The sequence below is a fragment of the Vidua macroura genome, chromosome 4, assembly GCF_024509145.1.
Source record: "Vidua macroura isolate BioBank_ID:100142 chromosome 4, ASM2450914v1, whole genome shotgun sequence".
Lineage (NCBI taxonomy): Eukaryota > Metazoa > Chordata > Aves > Passeriformes > Viduidae > Vidua > Vidua macroura.
The window spans coordinates 15,794,583-15,815,836 of record NC_071574.1 but is presented as its reverse complement, the minus strand read 5'-3'; the positions used below and the strand labels follow the sequence as shown (position 1 = coordinate 15,815,836).

The 21,254-nt window shown below is 38.2% G+C and overlaps 1 protein-coding gene across 3 annotated transcripts in view; it reads right to left on the bottom strand.

Moving 5' to 3' along the window:
* Positions 1–21,254, bottom strand: part of PRDM5 (PR/SET domain 5) — a 60,055-nt gene that overhangs the window by 20,542 nt on the left and 18,259 nt on the right. The window contains exons 5-14 of one of the 3 annotated variants that reach the window (XR_008436908.1): positions 21,076–21,250; positions 20,263–20,355; positions 19,871–19,992; positions 18,057–18,136; positions 14,655–14,739; positions 13,237–13,394; positions 8,232–8,325; positions 7,043–7,203; positions 5,527–5,620; positions 1,462–1,492 (exon numbers count right to left, since the gene is read on the bottom strand). Coding sequence is in view for 2 of the 3 variants with exons in the window: in XM_053976460.1 (XP_053832435.1) it covers positions 5,527–5,620; positions 7,043–7,203; positions 8,232–8,325; positions 13,237–13,394; positions 14,655–14,739; positions 18,057–18,136; positions 19,871–19,992; positions 20,263–20,355; positions 21,076–21,250 (1,062 nt within the window). In the remaining variant the exon portion in view is untranslated. Of the gene's footprint in view, positions 1–1,461; positions 1,493–5,526; positions 5,621–7,042; positions 7,204–8,231; positions 8,326–9,846; positions 9,939–13,236; positions 13,395–14,654; positions 14,740–18,056; positions 18,137–19,870; positions 19,993–20,262; positions 20,356–21,075; positions 21,251–21,254 lie in introns of all 3 variants that reach the window. The other 2 variants (XM_053976460.1, XM_053976461.1) reach the window with 2 other exon arrangements.

Genomic DNA, 21,254 nt, shown 5'->3' with positions numbered 1-21,254 from the left:
TTTAACACCCTGCATCTCTCAGGCATTTCTGTAATTTTGACCAGGGATTCCAGGGAGGGAAAAGAACGGAAGAGTAATCAAGAAGCTCGGCCAACTGCAGCAGTGAGTTGATTTCCTTATGACATCTGGACTAGTCTTAATCCAGACTAGACAATAAAAAGTGATCTGGCCTGGCCCGCCTCCTTTTTAGCCACTAAACACTCAAAATTTAGCACTTGAGAAGATACAGAAGTCCCCACACAGGAACAGCTCTCTCATGCCAAGAGCTAAGTAACTTTGTGAACTGAAAGATAAAATACTTGAGGACATCAGCTGAGACAAGACCCAGAAACACCAAAAGCACAGGTAATTTTATACTCATCATGGGCCAGATAAGGAAAGGGATTGGTCTGACTGCTCTGAGAACAGTCCTGTGCTCTGAGAAACACTCCTCAGGTATGGGGCAATTAGAGACATTTCTTACTTCATTTTAACCAACATTCAAATCTGGCAGACTCTGAAGATAAGAGATTAAATGCCTCTGTCTTTTCAGGTGGTTGGTTTCCTCACTGATGATGAATAACTCTAAGTTTGTGTATTTGTGAATAACCAAACTCCAACACTCATTTTCCAGCCACCAAGGAGAACTAGAATTGGTTTCATATAAATCAACAACGTGCATTTCCCATCCACTGAAAACAGTCAAATCCTATTCTTTCAAAATAAGGGAAAACAAGAAGGCTTGAAACATTTTTTTCTATTACTTAACTTTTTCTAAGTATTTAGCCATGCTTTAATTTTTGAGATATAGAAGTGGTATTTTCACAGTTGAGGTGGTTTTGTTTTCTGCAAAGTTTAGGGTTTATTCAAAGAATTCAGATTATTTCTAGTTAAGACCAATAAAATGTTTGCCCTATCTGGTCCACCAAAATTATGATGATATAACTGAGATATTGGCAATTTGCCACTAAATCAATCATAAAGACTAGTTAAAAAACCCTACAAAATAAGAAGACTATCTGAATCCATGCAGTAAAGCATGAACTACCATTATTACTTACTTACAGGCTCTCATCAGTTCTACCATGATATCAAGATTTTAAGTAATTTTAAGGAATAAATAAAAAACAGACACAACTTTAAAGAATAAACCAGTTCCACTCTTTGCAGCTATCACTGGAATTAAACAATCTGATTTCTCTATGAATGGAAAATGTAACATCTATTACTTCAGTGAACCCAATGGTCAACTAAGTCTTTTAAAGAACATGCATTAATCCATCAGTAACTCATTTGATCTAAAGATGTCTCATTCAAATAATCTACCCCTCAAGAGAACATTTCCTCATTCATGGGTACAGACAACAAGAAGCTGACAGCTGCATGAAACTTTACAGGTATTTTTGAAGATTTAGCTGTTGTCTGGAGACAAACAAGGCAATGATGTATAAACTGAAAGGTTTAGAAATGCAGAATCCTTACCTTTGAAGCCTTCTGCAAGCTCCTTTTTAAACTGGGTAGATAAAAGGGGGATAATTTATAAGTTATTAATAGAAAGAACCTATCTGTAGACATTTGCAAGCTGTTCACTGACTAGATACAGATACATTCTTTCACATACTTCATTGGCATATGAGAGGAAGGTCCTTCAAGCTTGCCTTTTATCTTTTTCACTATGTAAGAAAATATAAATTACTTGTAAGATAATTTAGCAGAAGATCTGCTGGAATGAGGATCCTGGCTATACATTATTATATACATGAACAAACAGTTGCTCGTTTAGCTATTAAACCTTTGGTGATATATTTTACACCATAATAAATAAAAGTTATCCTGTACTTGAACTCATTACTTCCTTCAACTACTTTGAAGTCTTCTGTATTCAGAGATGACTGAACTACTGTTAAAAACCAAAGATCTTTATTATTATAACTGCACCACTAATATTTTGCTTGCCCAGGAATTTTGTCTTAGAAGTGCAAAATTTGAACTTAGACATTTATCTAGCTGGGACGTAAGTAGGATTACAAATATGCTCAAAAGCTTAGTTAAGGTGTAGAAATGGAACTACAATGGCAAAATTAGGTGTATAACATCAGGGTCTCAGTACAGGAGGCATTTCAAGAAGGCAATCAGCAGCTAAAGTTAAAATATTTTTGAAAGCTTATAAAGCAATCTCTTCTTACATAAATTGAAAAATATTGTGTTGGCACAAAGGATATAGAAGTCTATGGTCCAAATGCTTTTTGCTGTTTTAATGCCATTTCTTGGTATTACCTTTTACTCATCCACATGGAAGTAAATTTGCAAAGAACCTTCTCAACTCATGCTTAAAAAACAAACCTGCTTTTTGCACCTAGCAGAGCATGTAACAAAGATACAGTAAGTAATGGCTTTTAAGTGACATAGCATTGAAAAATTCATCTTTTCAGAGAACATTTAGGACAGATGTTCTCTTACTGACTTATTATCGTGACTTGGACTAACTGTGATGGTTAAAGCAAAATATGTTTATATTTTAACCAATATTTGTACATATTTTTCTGGAAGACATTTATGCTCATTTGTTGCTCCTCATCAGTCTTTAAGTACAGTAGGGAAAGGACAGCGTAGAAAGGACAGAACTACAGCTAAATCCCTTAATTCTCCTAACTCTAAAAGAAATTTACCTGCAAATACAAACCACTTCAGAATAACTTTCACTGTTGCACAGCTTGATGTGCTACATCCCAAGGATAGAAGGGATTAGGACACAACTAATTAGGAAGGTAACAGTATAAACAGCAGACAGATAAAATGTGTGTGTTTATACCCAGATCACACAGGCACACACAAATCCATACACACACCCTACAGCAATTAACACCTTTAAAAAGATATGCATAAGGCAACTGAGAAGTTGCACAAACCGCAGCCAGAAACTGCTAACACTGACAGTTGCTTAAAACTTCAGGGAAGCAATTAACCTCCCAGCCCCTGAGTTTCAAGCTCATGGAGCAGACCATAGGATCTTTTACAATTTATGAACAAGCCAAGGAATTTATACCACAGTCAAAAGATTATTTTGCTGAATTAACCCCAGCTCCCTGTGACCCTAAGAAGTCATAAACCAACAGGATACAGGAGAGGGAGAATGTGCTCTAGTGTTTCAGCTGACCTGCAGAGTGCTGTCTGTGTCATGCCAACGCTGAAACCCAGATGATGAATTACTGAATTACAGAGCAACACCCCAGGTTCAGAGGCGAAAATCACCCCCTTCCCTCTGTACATGCACATACAGACATATTCACTCACCCCAAACCAGCTCAGCTGCTGCAAAAGGCCAAGTACTGTTTGGGCTCATTTACAGAGTCTTATTCTACACAGAAGAGGTAAGAAAACTGCTTATCCAGGAAGCATTCATGTTGGTGTGCAACAACATTTAAGAGCACATGCTGCATATTAAATAAAAGACAAAACCCCACTGAGCTTCTCTTTCTGTATATGGATTATTAAGCATGTCAAAAATACTATTTCAAAGCAGAACCAGAGAGGTACCCTAGAACCTCAGCTTTTGTAAAGAATAACTTCATAAATATAAGGAGGACAAAAAGTGATGCACAACTCTCTTTAAAATAACCTCTATCTGAATCTGTTTTGTAAATACAGAACAAAACCTCTCACACAAAGTAGACAATAAAACAAAGTCTAGTTGACCACAAAAAGAAAATAGGATAATGCAAATGTCTGGACAGAGACCTCAAACCTCATCACTTGTAATCACTAAGACAAGAAGTCTTTGCAATATTTACACTTATGGTGGAGTGCTGAGTTGCACCAAAAGCTCAAAGCTTATTCAGAAGGATGAATCATCTACTGAAAACAGATAGTGGCTGCTTGTTTCACTTCAAGCTCAGAATGAAAAGTGATACTTTCAAGTCTGACCAAAGAGAAAAAGGATGGCATAGTTTTGAAACGATTAATTCAAATAAAAAGAATTTAACAGATACAAATACCATGAAGTATTAATCACTGCAACATTTAGAAACCAAACATTCATCTCTGAATAAAGTAAGTTCATGGCTCCATTATTTGATGAACTGAAAATTTCTTACTGCTCAGAAATTCCCTGAAAAGTTGTCAAGGATTTTCACACTGTAGGGAACTTAAGAGTGCTCAACTTTTTTTTACCCTGTTTTGCAGATAACCTGGATTTCCTTCAGCAGCTCCCCTTACATTCTTTGGGAATGATGCAAGCCATTCCTCAGAAAGCCATGTTTCCTGAGGCTCACTGAACACTGGACAACTTCCTCTCGTGATCAGCGGGCTTGTGTTATGTCCAAGAACAACATGGCTGAAGGCTTCAGGTACAGCACCAAACAAAACCATCTCTCCAGATTTCCAACAAGAATCCAACTATGGCATTTTCTCACTCAACCCTACATGAGGCATTTTGCCATGTAATAAAAATATTATTTTTAAACCCAAAGTCACAACTTAGGAGCAACCTCCCCCCAATATTCATCAGGATCATCAAAAATTGACCAGGAATCATAACAGAGTGACAAAAATAACCATAAACATCTATTTTGGTTAATTCTCACAGTAACGGATGCAAACCACCAAAAATGTAATTGACGCTGGACTAGCAGCAAGACTGGAAGAGGAAAGAATCAGAGTTTATTTATCGCAGGTCATTATAAATAAATTTAGCAAGGCATTTTTCCTGAATTAGTCACTGTACAATGACTGCTTCTAGCTTCTTAGGCTAAAAAGAGGCCTTGAGAGTTTCCTTCCTGCAGCATTATTCATTCATAAATTGTTTCCACAGTCCATATTGCTGTAATTCCAACCTATATCATCTCCTGGCAAGGCAGTTTCTCCCCCTGCATTTAATTTACAAAGGTACTAGAAATCTTCTGTGCCTTTCTGCTTCAAGTAAGTTCAAAATGTCACAGACTCCTATAACAGAGGTTACAAATTTTTCAGGGCTCTATACTCAGGGTTAGAGGTCCCTGCTGTGTGGTTTCATGAAACTCACGTTAGTCCAACTCCTAAATTTAGGAAAGCCTGCTTGAGAGAGTTGAAATCTAACTGGTAGCAGCACACATGTGAAAAGCATTTTTACTTGGACATCTCCAGAGCATCTTCCCAAGAGCTATCTACACCATGAGCTGAAAAACTGGGGCTTTCTGATCCATGCAAACTGATGGGTAACATCAGCAAGCAGTACACAGAAATTACTGTCATCTCCCTGCAAGCCAAACTTTGTTACGCAGAGGGAAGAAAATGTCACGCCAAAGGCAAATCGACACCATTTTATGTTGTAAACAAATTATCACAAAGAAACCTCTTTCAGCCACTGGATGCCACTTATTTGAATGAAAGTGTAAACTTGCAAAATGAAACCTGACAACAGCTTTTACACACTAAGCAGGTCAAATGTCTGACAAAGATGCTGTGTTAAGCCTACCTGTAAATTTGCCTGTTTGTAGATAGATAAACTGTAGACATAGAGATACCTTGTTACAGATTCAGAAAGTCTTCTCTGTTCATCATAATAAATACCTGTATGGCTTCGGATATGAACTCTCAGTGTTCCATTGCTTGCAAACTTCTGTCCACAATATGGGCAAATCTTCTCTTTTTCTCCTGTGTGAGTCTATATGGGGAGGGCAAAGACAAGAATGACAGCATTACATAAAAAAGTGAAATATGGAGTATTTAACTGTATTGACACTGACTGCTATTACCTCTATTATCTATTTCACCATCACACCAGGCAAAGATTCTAATTAGCTCTAGGTGTTAAAGAATTGATCACAAAAAGAACATTGTAACTATCACCAGCACTAAATCACTGAGTTTGTCTTTTGAAATCAAGCTTTTTGGGCTGGAACTGATATAAGAACTATTTCAAAATAGAAAAAAAAGTATTACAAACTCTCCCAGCCAACCTGCATGTCAACAGCAAGATCACCCTGAAATCAATTACACACAAGGTCACCATTTTTCACACTGTACTTTCAACACACAACTCTGAACTAAAGATTTATCAGTCTATTGAATTATTTTTCCTTATCACTGTGGCTGTTCTTTTAGTAGAGAATTTCTGATGACTTCATTTAGAAGTGTTGATTTAAATGAGATAGGAAAGATAACATATTCAATTATATGAGCAGCTGACTATTTTGGTTTCCAGCTAGCACATGACCCTCTTCAGATAGCAAAATGAATTCTTATGTTGATGAAAAGACACCATAATGATATAAAATTCTTCATTACATCATAACAAGATATTTCTCACATAGTACATTTTATGCTGCAGCTGAAGCAAGGGTAAATGAGATCTCATTTCAGTACTGGATGGACTTGCACTGTTTTCATTCCCTGACATGAAAGATATAAATGCTAAACTCCTCTTGATTAGGATACAGTTATTTGGGGATCATTTGTATCTCTAGCAGGAACATTGGGATATACCAGACAGGCAGCTACTAATTCATTCCAAACACCCAAATACCAAAAGGATTTCTGGGAACAATACAGTAAAACTACAACACAGCCAGTCCTAGTCTGACAGGAACACAAAGCAAAAGCAATTCCCATTTTACACATATATACAAAGCACATACTATATAGCAAGCAATACACACATGATGTTTTTAAATAAATTCTCACAATCTGAATTAGATGGCAACATTTAAACTGACCTTTCTCAGCTGATTTTTCTTGATTCAATTATTTTCTTTGCATCAATCTTACCTCAGGCCAAACTAATGAGCAAGCCTCTTCCTGAAGTTTACCCCAACTACATGGCAGAGTTTGGTGCAAAGGAGGGTGGTAAGAGCAGTGCAGTCAGGCCCATCCTGCCACACACCTGATGCTGGAGCACCTCCTCTGAATTTATACACAAGCACCAGCTGTGGATTCAGCTGGGCACCCCAATAACCCTACTACTGCAATCAGCATTTTAGGTAAGGACAATCTACTGAAAAGCCAGAAAGGCAGAAGCAGCTCTGGGGATTCTACACTGAATGACAACATAAGGACACAGAAGAAATGATCAGTTGATTCTACTCACTTTCTTATGGCTCTTCAGAACTGAGGGTGTCACAAAAGCTTTGTCACACAGGTCACACTTGTATTTCTTATGTCCATCATGTACAACTTGAATATGAACATTTAATGTGTCCTTTCTTTTGAAAGTGGCATCACAGTGATCACACTTGAAGGTCCTCTCACCTAACAGAGAAAAATAGGTATTCCTGAGCTACCACCCTCTTAGAAAAGGTCACAGTGTATGTTTTTAGAGAAATTGTCAGGAAAACCTACAATTCTGCACACTGTGAATTGCATATTTTGAATATTCTGCAAATGCTTGTTCATTAGAAGACACATTACTGAATGGGTTTTTAACATTCTCCCCCATCCTTTTTAACGCTGGGAAAATAATTTATGACATCCAATGCTTTAAAAAATTGCAGAAGCTTCTAAAGATTATTGTAAAAGAAGAAACTGAACATGCCAATCCAGTAATTTCTCTAACAGAAACACTGTTATGCAGGATTAAAAAAGGAAAGATTTGTGGTTTTCTTAGTTATGCCAGTGTGAATATTCCCCAAAACCAAGTACTGTCTTCTAAGCTATGGATTTTAGATCATGAGCATTTTCTAAAATTTAAACTGTTGATTTTCAAAGGGTTGAATGATAGTCTAGGGCTCTGCAAGTATTAAAGATGGAGAAAATCCCACCAAAAATAAATCATAACACAGTCAACTAAAAAAAAAGGACAGAATGCCAAGGAAAGTTACTCATGTGCGAAAATAGCCACAGCATTTCTCTGAGCTGCTCCAGTTCTGTGCCAGAGGCAGCAAACATGAGCCTGGGCTGGCACAGGAGAGACAAGCTCAGTGTCAAGCTCTAAACCAGATTACCTACAAAAGCTGAGCGAGTCACCAACTTCTCTGTTTCCATTTGTCCTTTCTTAAAATGGGGTAACACTATCACACTTAATGTAGAAATAAATTTCTTGCCATCAGACCTCAAATCACTGCTGGATTTTCTACAGCATATTTGGATTTGCATTTAAGTGAATCTGAAGGCAAGGTTTGAATTTGGCTCTGAGTTTTTTAACTCCCTGGATACAGAGTTGAGTCCTAGTACCAATATAACATAGCAAGTTGTATATTGGAGCAAGGTGCCACACGCTGGTTTTTGTCAGTCACATATGAGAATGAAGAAAGCTGTTCTTCCTCTGACTTTGCACTTACTGTTATGGATTAACAGATGTCTTTGTAGAGAGAAGGGGGTTCGGAACAAGGCTTTGCATTCCTCACACTGGAACGGTCTCTCTTCAGAATGGGTCTGTGGATGAAAGACAAAATGTCAGAGGAAAAGCTCATGGAAATCCATGAGTTGTCATTGCAGTAACTACAGTTCATTTTCTAGATGGGACTCAGGAGAGGATATCACAGTTGGAAGCATCAGAGGACAGAGAATTAAAATAATTATTCTGCCATTACTCAGGATCCTGAAAGCCCGCACAGCAGTTACTCAGTAACTACACCGCCCCCATCCTCACAAGTGTCACATGAGGTGTGCACATAAACAGAAACATAGAATAACCAGAGAAAAAAACTAAAAGCTCAGCTGCATTGCTTCAGCTGCACTAACACTGGCCTGGAATACTTATTAATATGAATAAATCCTTTCAAGTTGAACGCACACAAACCCCTTTCTTTTCATTAAAGTTTTAAGGTAAAACCAATCTGATTTTCAAGACAGCACCTAAAATTTGGCAAAGAAAATCCCTCAAATCGTGAGACTACTTTTATATATAGATTCTTTTCTTTTAAAATGTACCAAAAAACAAAAACCACAAAAAACAAACAAACAAAAAAAAAAACAAAAAAAAAAAAACAAAAAAAAACCAAAAAAACCAAAACAAAAAAAAAAAAAAAAAAAAACACCAAAAAAAAAAAACCAAAGCCATGGAAGCAACAGTACTGAGTTTTTTGTTGTCTGCAGAAAAATTCATTGTAACTGAAAAACAGCCTCAAAGCTATGAATAAAATAAAAGGCTAAGCTTGGATGAATCTCCCAGACCACAGAGTTGTTGAAGCAAATTTCTCTTCTGAAGCTTGGGAAACATCCAGCTTTATCTTACTTTTAAATATTACAAAGCACTTTCCTTGTTTCCTAGTGTTTTTAACAGCTGTCCCACTGTAGATAATAAGTTGTATTGGTTAATTTACTATCTGCCCAATTTCCTACTATTTTTCCAAAGGAAAGCAGGTTTTTAAAGCATCAGCATCCAAATACTTTATTAGCTCACAAGGACCTTATTCCAAGCTGGAGCACCCAGAGGAAAACAGGATGGACAGTAAGTGTTTTATAATATGCAGGAAATTAGGTAAATGAGTCAATCTGGTAGACTAAGGGCAAATATTAGCATAGTACATATTTATATTATCTATTTCTGCTATCCAGAATCCACACAACTGTTATTCTACCCCTTCAACTGGGAGAAAACAGAGGGCTATGGGTAGACAGCGAAATTCTTGAGCGGCTGGCTGAGGGCCTTGAACCCACTTTGATTTTAACATCAATGGCCTCTCACATAAACACAACACCAAAACCTGAATGTCCTGCAGTGGGCTCAAAATCAATTCCTTGACCTCAGCCTAAGTCACTGAAAGCAAAAAGGCTCCTAGAAGACCGTCACAAGTGTGAAATATATTTCATGTTCCTTGAAATCTGCTGCGTGTTCCAGCCCAAACTCTACAGGTTCCCATGACAGCTGGCATTAGCTGACACCCTGCTCAGTCTCCCTGGCAGTGAGGCCAAGGATTGACAGGACATGAAGAGACTGAACTGCCTTCTCACCTCAACAGGGGGTTCCTCCAGAACAGGCTTGGGACACATGGACGAGACACTGTGGGGAAGCTCGCAGTGCTGCTGCCTGTGTTGTACCTGTTCTGTGGATAAATAGAAGGGTTCAGTCTCCAGAACTGTCAATCTGGCACCTTTCACGAGCGCAAAAGTCATGCTGCTTTTTAAAAAAATGCCCTGGTTTGGAACAATCACCACGTGAGTGACAGTTCTGAAGAGTAAGTGATTTGTACAGAACTCCTCAGTATCTCCTTTATACTCTCCTCACCTTTTGATCAAAATACACAGATGGATCTGCACGTCTTAACTTCCCTACAAAAAAAATCACGTAACTAGGCATACCCACATGCAAGGGTACACAGATCATTCCAGCAACTGAGGATGGGCTCTTATGCACCATTTCATGGCAGTCTTTCCTACCACAGCATCTGTGGAGGCTTAAGCCCAGCCTAAGACTACTTATTCCCAACAGATAAACTGATGGAATACAGTTGTTTTAAATCATTACACTCCCCAGGACCAAACAACCCCGGATTAGCCATAAACCCTTTAAAATCCTGCATCTGATGACCTATTTCTGCCGACTGTCATGTCCTCATATTTTGTTCTCTGAACTCATCCTCTTGTACACAGCAACAAAGGAGCAGATGGAGCAAACATCTCCTGCATGGAGTTAATCTGCATTACATGGCTCAGAACATGCACCCTCCTCCAGTCTAACCTGAATGAAAGGTGACTACTTCTGTCTGTAGCACAATCCCTTTTTGCCTCATTTCAGATACTGCTCTCTTGCCTTGTCGCAGAAATGGAAGTGTATTTAAGTCACACCATTTAAGATCATTCAAGTCACAGCCCGAGCTCTCACAGAGGTTCCATATCCCAGAACACTTCCCAACCTTGACATCTCCAAGCAAGTGGCAAAGCCAGCTTGCACATGCACCTATTTGCAGGAGCAGCAGATCACAGAGTACCACAGTTCCTGCCTCAGATGTGCAGCTCTAAGAGCATAACAAGTGCTAAGTTAAGGTTCACATCCCAGTGCTCCACTGAATAGAGCAGACAAGCTCCAAGCTCTTGGCAACTCCACTGTATCTCCCAATGAAATCTTGTGAAATGTGAGGAACTAATCTCCTGCACTTTTGAAATGACCCAACAGACACCCACATCCGAAAGACATTTAAAAACACATGTTGTGGGAGCCATTTTTATTCTGAGACTTCCAACATGAAATCAGGTTTAAAAAAAACCCACAGAGGAATTACAGAAACAAAAGCAAAAAGTTTCCATCCAAAACACAAATCAAGAATTCAAAGGCAGAAAACGTATCAGTACTCTCTTACATAAAAAAGGATGTAAGCCTGCTGTAAAATCCAAAGGTTTTTTAAGCATGTTGCTATTAAACTTAAAGGTATATTTTCTGTTAAATGCTGTTGATTTAAGTCGTTTTAACTCCTATGCCCATCATTCCTACTGCAGATATCTATACTCCTTGCTACTAGTCCAGTAACCTAATCCTGGAACTCAGAAAAGTACCCTGAAATTATTTAGAATTCAACTCTCTTCCTCCAAAAGAAAATAAACCTAGGAAGATATCTTACAGGAAACACACATCTAAAAATCATCATAAGCTGAAGAAATACATAGAAGTATAATACACAATTAAGTTTTACATTTACACTGTTCCTGTAGGATCAGCATTCCTGTGAACAAGAGAATCACCGTCCTCTTTCCCTAGGCATAGCCTTCCCAAAGCTGCGGCACTCAAAACTATTTTGGCCTCCCAAACCACCACATCCTTGAGTTGTATGGTACAACTGGCTTTTGTGCACATATATCCAGACTCCCCTGTGCTGTCTGCTCCCTCTCCTACTGTTGTTTCCTCAGTGGAGAGAGGTGCGTCTAAAAAAGCAACTCAGGCCATCCATGTGAGTCTCCTGTCTCTCCTATTCACCTCCTCACTCAGCAAGTGAATTTAGAGACCTATATGTGGATGGGTGAACAGTCACAGCTGTTTGGGTAATCTTTATGCAAACACATGAACAAGTTTCTCTCAATACAGAGCATAGCTGATTTACAGGCAGTATTATGGGCAAACAGGTCCAGACAACCAGCATTCCAACATGCTTTAAGGAATTCCATCAAAATTTGGTACCCACTAAAGCTAAGCTTTAACATTTTTTCCCATTAAGTGGAACCTCTAATCCTTGTTAATGCTGGTGGTACTGCTGCTTTAAACGCAGAATTGGGTCAAAGTGTTTACTCCTTCATACTTAACCCTGAAGTCCATTTTCAACCCAAACTCCCTACCAGTCATCAATGGCTAGCTAACATCAGGAAACATGTAAAAAGTATTCATTTAAAAAATGAAGCTATCTTTCTAGACAATATTTTATACATTTTTCTTAGAATATATCCAATCTGCAAGGTTCTGTCCAATTTTCTTAAAGTCTAGACCATAAAATATAATGTATGGGAAAATCTTGTCCTTCAGCAGGCTGCTGCATGCTTTCTTGTTTTAGACAGTCATCACCGTTTCATCCAGTGAGAGGCATTATTATTTCTCTTACATGATTTATGGCTTCAAGTGCAAGAGATGGTGCAAAGATCCTGTGCCAAATTCCCAGATGGACTATAACATGAGCCACACTGCAAAAGACTTGGCAGTACGGCTATATCATGGTTGGGTTTTTTTCCTTTTTTTTTTTTAACAGAGTTGTAATTCTGAAACAGCAGTCCTGGATAGCGCTTTGCCATTAGAAATGTAAGCCCAGGTTAAAACTAATGACAGGCATTACAGAAATTAGGCCAAGCAGATTACAGCTTCAACAGAGGCAGAACATCCCTTTGTGAGTCTATTTTTCAGGTAATGTTTCTTCTGATGTTGTTTTAATATGTTAACACTGCACCAAGTTCAAATTTAGCGTAGTTTGAAAGCATCTGCTGCTAAGTCCAACAATGACTGCAAGAGGACTATACATAGTTTTATTTAATTACACTATTAAAAAAAAAGTATTTGAAGATATCTTTAAATCAGTGACATTAACTTGGTAACCTAGTACTAAAAAATAAAAAAAACCAAAATACCACAACCAAAACAAAGCAAAAAAATAAAAAAAACCAAAAAAGTCAAAATGGGATTTATTTGATGCTTTTAACCAAGCAACTATGCTTTACTTCTCCTTAATTAACTTTTTTGTTTACTATAATTGGTTCAGCCTTTTGAAATTTTGGGTGTAACAAAGAACAGTAAAACTACATTCTCCAATACTTTAATCCCATGTTTATAAGCATGGCAGACCTTGACGATGAACCACTTAAAAGGAAAAAAAATCTGCAAATCTGAGGCTGGCAGACCTGTAAACAACAACAGCAGAGTGGCTTTACCTTCTTGTGATTCTTGTAAACATTTCTGTGAGCAAATCCCTTTCCACAAAGCTTGCATTTATAAGGTTTATCTTCACTGTGTATTATTTTGTGTGCAGTCACTTGATCAAGTCGTTTGAAGGACTTATTGCAAACCTCGCAGGTGTAGGGGCGTTTTTCTGCAGAAAATGAGTGGGGGACATTTAATCTCCTGTTTATGCAGGGGGAGAAGATGAAAGGCAGAGACAATCATCTCCTCAGAGAGATTTCTGCAATTAAGTCAACCCAATTAAGGTTAAACCAATTAGAAAGACACCTAATGCCCTTTATGTTAGTTAAGGCACTTCACAAAAGTTGAGCCATGGTGTATCTCAAGAAATTGGCACATTCTTTGCAATACTCATTGCTAAAACTAAACTCTGATTAATTAGCTTAAATCAAAAGAGAATGACTTCAAAGAGGAAAACCGTGTCTCCAGATTACAAATGTGAAAGACGCCATGACAGTTTAAATGTTTTAAAACTTAATTAACAATATACATATTAGCTTCCAAACCCAAAGTTCCTATGCAAAAAGCCTTCATGCTTCAACTGGTGACTGCAACTTAACTGCACTACTGCTCATTCAAAAGTGTCAAAAGAAAGCCAGGAGCCTCTGAGATACAGATTATATTACAAGAAATGAGCTTTTGCTGTGGACTGATACCAAGAAAACAGTCCAACTCTAAGCCTGTGCAGCTGTAAAAATCTGCATTTGTTTAAATGCTAATGCATTTGACAGAACAATGTCTGTGTTTCTATAGTGTTGCTTGATGTTTCTAATCACTGATGAGGGACACAGAAAATGCTGGATTTGCAGTGACCAGAAATCCTGGCAGAGCCAGCTGGTGCCACGCTGCCAAACCGAAAGATGGGACACTCCCTGCCCACAATAGATACTGGCACAAGGGAACCTTTGTGGCTGGTCTGTGGATAGCATGGCCCATGAGCTGCTCTCCTCTGACCAGAAGCTGTGAGCCCACTAACACATACACAGATAAACAGGAAAACGCAGTGTATAGCACAGATCACTGACAGCACATCCTGCTCCCAGCCTCTTCTCAGCAGAAAACCTCAGGCACTGGTTTTTCACCTCCTCTCTAAGCCACAGAACAACCTTTTGGCCCACCCCAGCTCACTGACCTCATCTAGCCCAGCTAGCACAACAGAACAGTTTGACAAAGCAGCAGTAGGAAGAAGACTACACCATGTCACTTGGCATTTTGGAAGGCTTGGAAAGGCTGCCTTAGACAGTTTCCTTGGAACCTGAGATTGGCTTGCCCAACTCAGGACAACACAGGTTTCGTTAAGCCTTCCATAAGAAATTAATCCAGGTAAAACTCCACATACATGAAATACACATCCACACACACAGAGCTCTGTGTCATTTCTGTACATTACCTGAATGAGTTATCATATGGCGCTTCAGTTGGTTCGCTGAAATGAATTTCTTGTCACATTCTTGACATTCAAAGATTTCATGGACCTGCAAAATGTTTTACGATAATTAAATGTGTATCTCTTACACAGACATAAATTCTCTAACAGAATGTAGCTACTTATTAGCCAGTAGCTATACTAATACTCCAGAATACTCTGTGATTTCACCCTTGCTTGTCCCTTGCTGAAAAACATCATCACCCAAAAAGTAAAAACTCCTAACTGCCAACAAAAAAACATCATTACAACTATACAGCAAATTTGTATAACCTCTGTTTCTATCTACCAGATCCATTTAAAATAACATTATTAGGAAAGCGTTAAAAAAACAAATGCAGACTAACTTGTCAGGACATTTTCTTCTAGTCAAGACACATGTAAAAATAACACAGAAACCACTTCATAGCTTGTGTCAGAATTTTAAAAAACAAGTACTGTCACATTCTTGCAGGATTGTTTCTCTTAAAAGCTTTTAGAGGCCAGACAGTGGAGGGGTAGCATTGTCTCAAACTACAAATACAGTTTTTTTCAGCATCATAGCACATTACAGCATTTAGGACTAAATGCTGGAGAAAACAGGAGGCAGTTAAGAGCAACTTCTGGTAAATAAAAAATAACAATTGTCCAGTAGAATAAAACACTGTTCAGTATTAAACAGAAAGGTCAGAAATTAACCCAAAAGAGATGCGTACAACTGGCAGGTAAAAAAAGGGGGGTCAGGGGTTGGGAAGTAGAGAAGATTTTTAAGAGTGACTCTACTCACGCCAATTTTGTAGGAAGTCTAGCTCTATAAAGTTTAAGAAATTCAGAAAGTCTCAAGGACTCTTCATACACACACTCAAACTCTGACCAAAGCAGAATCTTGATGGTGGAGATACAGCTGACACCAAAGAAGGCTTCAAGCACCAGCACTTTATTGTTCTTCAGTACCTTTTATACCCCTCACGTTCATGCATTGCACCTGTGTGCCCTCTGCTCCCTTTGGTGATTGGTCAGTGCACCTAGGCACTCCATGTCCCATTACCTTCAATACTGGTCACCTGTCCTGCACAGCTGTCGCCCATTAGGGATGAGGCTGGGCTGCAGCCCCATTCCCAATCACCACAAACTTTGTACCTATAGGATCTACCTTGGTTTGATACCTTAGCAGACAGCACTACAGCTGAATGGAACTGTCCATGTAAGAAATCTGCTGAGATATCCAGAAAGGCACCAGCTCAAACCAGTCCTACCGGTAACACACAAAACCTGCATTTCCAAAGCCAAAAAAGCCTGACTGCCCTACACTCCAAGGTGTCTTTAATCTTCTCTTAAAAGAAGAATGAGCCGCTTTACCATGGAAACATGTGTGTACAGTAAGAGTCAGAAGCTCAGTCCACATCTGTACAGCCAGGAAGAGACTCCCCCAGCCCAGCTACAAACACTGGAAGTGCAGCACTATCAACTCTGACTGGGAAAAGAAACCAGCAACCCTGGGATTTATTGGAATGTTTCTTCCCTTTCCATTATAGAACAGTGGAGCATCAGTGGAGAGGCCTGGCAGCCTGTGCTACTCACATGTACCTGCTCACTTTGAAATTTGAGTTCCTGTGAACAGTTCAAATCCAAAACATGAGATCCTTATATTGAAAGGAATCATTTAGCAGGAATCTGCATCAGTAAAGATGAACAGTCCCCTCGCTTTCCTCCTCATTATTATCACTGCTGAGTGATTGAACTTTGCATTTTACTCAAAATTCAGAACTCAGTATCAGAATACAGTTAGACAGTTAACGCACAAGCAGTGCACAAGACATATGAAGCTAAAAAGGAGTTTAAATGTGACATGAACGCTACAGATATGAATAATGACCATGTCTTCAGAAAGTAAACATCTATCAATCCCCTATAGCGACCCTCTTTACCTCCCTTCTCTGTGTTTGTCCAACTTTTTCTGTTGTTTGGGCTTGTTTTCTGTTATATTTTACCTTTTTATTCTCCGCTTTTATTTCTTTACATTGAAATGGGTGGAGGGGAAAAATTTGTCTTTTTCTCCTGGTTTTACCTATTATTTTCATACTGGTTTTATTGCCTGTACAAATGTTTTTGCCAATGCTGATGATCCTGCCCCACTTCCTACAAAAGGAAATTAATTCAAGCAAAGAAACAGCATGAGTACTACTATGTGCAATCTCCTTCACTATCTGATATAAGTGTGTAAGTCTGGAATACCCATTTTCTGCATGTTTTAAAAGCCAATCAAGAAGAGCAAAGGAAGTTTTATGCACAAAATCTTTATGGTGATTCTTAAGTAAGTGCTCAACTGACATGATAAATCATATTTGAGAAACTTGTGTGTCACAATGTCTGCCCAAAATTACAACTACTGAAACAGAACAAACATTTAATAAAATGGACACACTAACCAGTACATTTTGCATTTTAAAGGCCTAGTGTACAAGACCTGTGCCAATGCATAAAACTTGTAATAATATGTGGCAAGGAACACCACAATAACAAAATAAAGCCCTATTAGACAAGAAGTACAGGGCATACTAACACAAGCAAGGAGAAAAACAAATTAAAAAGGAGGGGCCCCACCATTTCCTTTGCAGCAACATATTTTAATTGATATCATTTATATCCTCAATGGATTCAGGTTATAACCAGGGTATTATTAAAGACTTACAGTTAATCTGATAAACAGTACAATGCAGCTTTTTGCAAAAACAGATTCTCCTGGGTTTTAGTGATTTATCAAATTAATCTTGCAGGGACTTCCTTTGGGTATAATGGATTCAGAATCTCATATTCATGGTCCATCTGTATTTCTACATGAACACCCTTATTTCCAATAGATGCTTTTCCAACTGTTAACCCCTCCTGTTCTGGTTATAAAAGATTATGTGCATAAAAAAAAGACATTAAATTTTGGGTTTGAGGAAGAATTTTTCTACTACTACATAACTACAATAGAAATAACTCCCCTAAGTGGTATTTCAAAAAGCAATAAGAAAATTACTGTGTTTTGTACAAAAACTGAAGGCTCATGAACCTATTTTATGGTCTGTATGTATGCTATGATTACATAACACACTTAGTGTTTAAGAATGCTGAAGAACAGCAGGCAACTCTGACTTAATGCTGGAGTGCACAAACAAATTAGCATTTGGTAAGAGATACATGGAAACTTCAGGGAGATATTTGGCTTGAGCAAGTGTGACTACAAAAGTAAATATCCACATTAAACCAGGTTAGCTTTTTAACCATGAAAGAGATCACCCAAAGGCTTGCATTACTGCAGCTTTCAAGTGACGTGAGCAGCACAGCCTCACATCTCAGAGAAGCCAGTGCCTGCTGTGAGTCAGCCTTCATCTCACTGACCTTTCGATGCTCCTGGAGATTTGCTGCTGAGAAACATTTCTTATTGCACACTGAACACATCAGCTTCTTCCTAGAATTTCCTGAAACAGAAACAAAATACTACCAACATCTTAAAGAGGAAGTGCTAAGAAAGAACCTAAATATTTCCACAGAACCTGTGACATTTCACAGGTCATTTGACTGACATAAGATTTTTACACTTGTATCTCATCTTCAAAGTGCTCCGTATCAGTAGCTCTCTGTGGGTGTCCAACCAACCAGTCACTGGTGGAATGTAAATTAAGAAAACCAAAACAATAAAGAAAAAAACCTTTCAAATAGATGTTATCATACACCACCAATCCCACATGAAGAGTACAGTTCACAACTGAGAACAGCTCACTTGGCAACTGAACAGTTCATTTCATCCAGAAATCAATACAGGAGTTAGTGCAGCAGTGACAAAAAAATCTCAAACTTAAGTCAAAACCATTTCCCATTTTTGTTTATTTGGGAAGCATTAAACATCCTACTATATAAAATATCATTAATGGTCTTTAACTGAACGAAACAGGGAAATCATATTAGCACCAGATCATTAATTCAAATCTTGTCTAAAATGCAAATTACAAAACAAGCTATAGGTCAGCTACCATACATTTTCCTTCCCTTTTCACAGCTGCTTTAAAAAGTCACAGACCACTTAACTGAGTTGATCCTTACCTTTAGAGATTCTTTTTAGTACCCCACAAAGCCACCATAAACCTAATTCTTTGTTTATAATTTAAGATGCCCATGCAAGGTAGTTCCTAGCTGAGGTAAAACACATCCATGCTACATTGAACAGCAGAAAATTATAAAAGTAAAAACTTACAAAATTTATGAGAAGTATTAATATACACAAATGGACACATAATACAGGAATACACTTAGTCCTTCAATGTGGAATTCATATACCACTACATAACTGACAAAAACTAAGCCTAAACATAACAGTGCTCATAGATTAAAAAAAAAAAATTACTGATACCAAAAAAGGAGATATTTTTTGTAAGAATTATTACAGAAAGGTAATTTCTCTATGCTGCAAGAGTTTGGCAGCAGAAAGAGATCGAAAATCTTAAAAAGCATCTCGGTGCTGTCACCATCAACTGTTTTATGTGCACACTGGAATTCTTCTGCCTCCACACAATGATATTCCTTTGACACAGAGAGGGGACACACAGAAAGAGTGCAGAATGCCAGAATTGAGATCTGTGCTGTGAACCTGAGAGCAGTGTTTTGCCCTTCCATGAGAAGAGAGTGAAGTTTGAGTGAAAACTATTCACAGCACACAGATATGAAAACATCAGGGCCTAAGAGGACCAGAGGATGGTCTGGTCTGGCTTCCTGCACAACAGATACTACAGGATTTTATGCAACCCTCATCAAGCTTAATTGTTTAATTAGGCAAAGAAAAGACATCCCATTGCGTCCTGAAAATACAAAAAAAAACAAGAACTCATAATTTCCTGCAGCAGTTTGTGCCAGTGGTTGATTTTCCTCACTCCTGAAACATTTTGCTTCATCTGCTCTTTGCGTAGTTTAAACTTCTCAAGATGCCTATTACCTTTTCTGCAGGAGACTAATGATTCATGTGGCCTACAGTAATTTCTTCCGGGGGGTTGAGGAGGAATAGTAACTCTTGCAATTAAGTTACTTCTTAATTTTCTATTTGATACAAATGAATCCATTAAAAAAGAAATCAAAGACAATGTTTACTCTGATTTGCAAATTTAAGCCTAGGAACATGTCAGAGGGAATTTTTTCTGAAGGAACATTAAACTCTTTCTTACCACTGTGAACATTTTCTTTGTGCTTTTTCAGGGCATCCTTGCTCTTGAACCTCTTCCCACAGCTATCTGCCTTGCATATGAACCTGGCATCCCCTCTGCACGCCTCCTTGTGCTGCTCATAACTACATGGGATAACAAAGAGAGGGGAAAAAAAACCCCACATCAGGCAGTGTCTCCAGAAACCAGAGCTGTAGCAAGTACTCAGAGCCGAACACATGCTGCACTGCAGAGTTCCAAGGCCACCTCATGCATTACTTACAGCAGAGAAGAATGAAAGCATTTGCGTCCTTGCCCTGTTAGGATTCCCAAACACTACCAAGCTTTTGAAAAGCTAACATGCAAAGGGAGGCCAGCAAGGACATGACAGCAGTCCTGTAACTCGGACACAAAACCTCGATTCTGAGCTGAAGGCACTATTGCAAACAGAGCACTGGAAATTTCTTGAGGAGTCTCCTGGGCTGATATTCTCTGTGCACTGAAGGACACTAAGAGACAAAAAAAGGAAAAAAATGAAGTAAGGGCAATATTCTACAGCCCACACAGGCTTGCAGTAGCTATAAACTATATACAGCTTTGCAAAAAGTAGGTTAACAATCTGTAATTAAATGTGTAATAAAAGTAATACATCTAATTGTAAGAAAATATATATAGAAACAACAAAATAAAACCAGTTATGTTTCTGTGCAGAAGCATAATTCTAAGATAGATAACTTTAGTGATAAAACTATTTATACTCTCAAGGACAATACAGACGTGTTCTTAAATCCCATATCTTTCATATTTCTATTCTGTTTTTCCACCACCCAAATATTTAATTAAGTGAACATAAAGCACTGGTTGTCCTTTTTTTTTTCCTTAAATCTTACTTTAGTTCTGTACCAGTATCCACAGCTTGAAAATCACACCTCCTAAACTACTAAATATTCCACTGATGGAGCCCAGTAATGCTGCACGAAACTGCTGCTCTGGTCTGGTCTCCAGTGTATGACTTTAGCACATAAAAAATTGTCAATATTTTTCCAATTCCCATTGAATTCTACAACAAATATGAGAAATTAAGACATTAAAAGATTAAAGCAGAGGGTAAGGGTATAAATACAGATGCATAAAAATTAAAGTTTAGCTTGTGATTAGGTCAAGAGAAACAAAGGATTGAATGAAATTTATTTAAATGATCCCTAAAAAACATGCCTGTTTATACTCACTGTCTTTGTAGAGCTTGTTTAACAGGGAATTTCTTTCCACAATTTCGGCACTTAAATTCCTTTTCCTCACTGGGTTTTTGGTGCAAAGTCTGCAGATGCTCAGCTAGGATCTCCTGGCTGGCAAAACTGGATTCACAGTTTGGGCATGCATGGTCCTGTTTACAGATGAGGGGATCTGC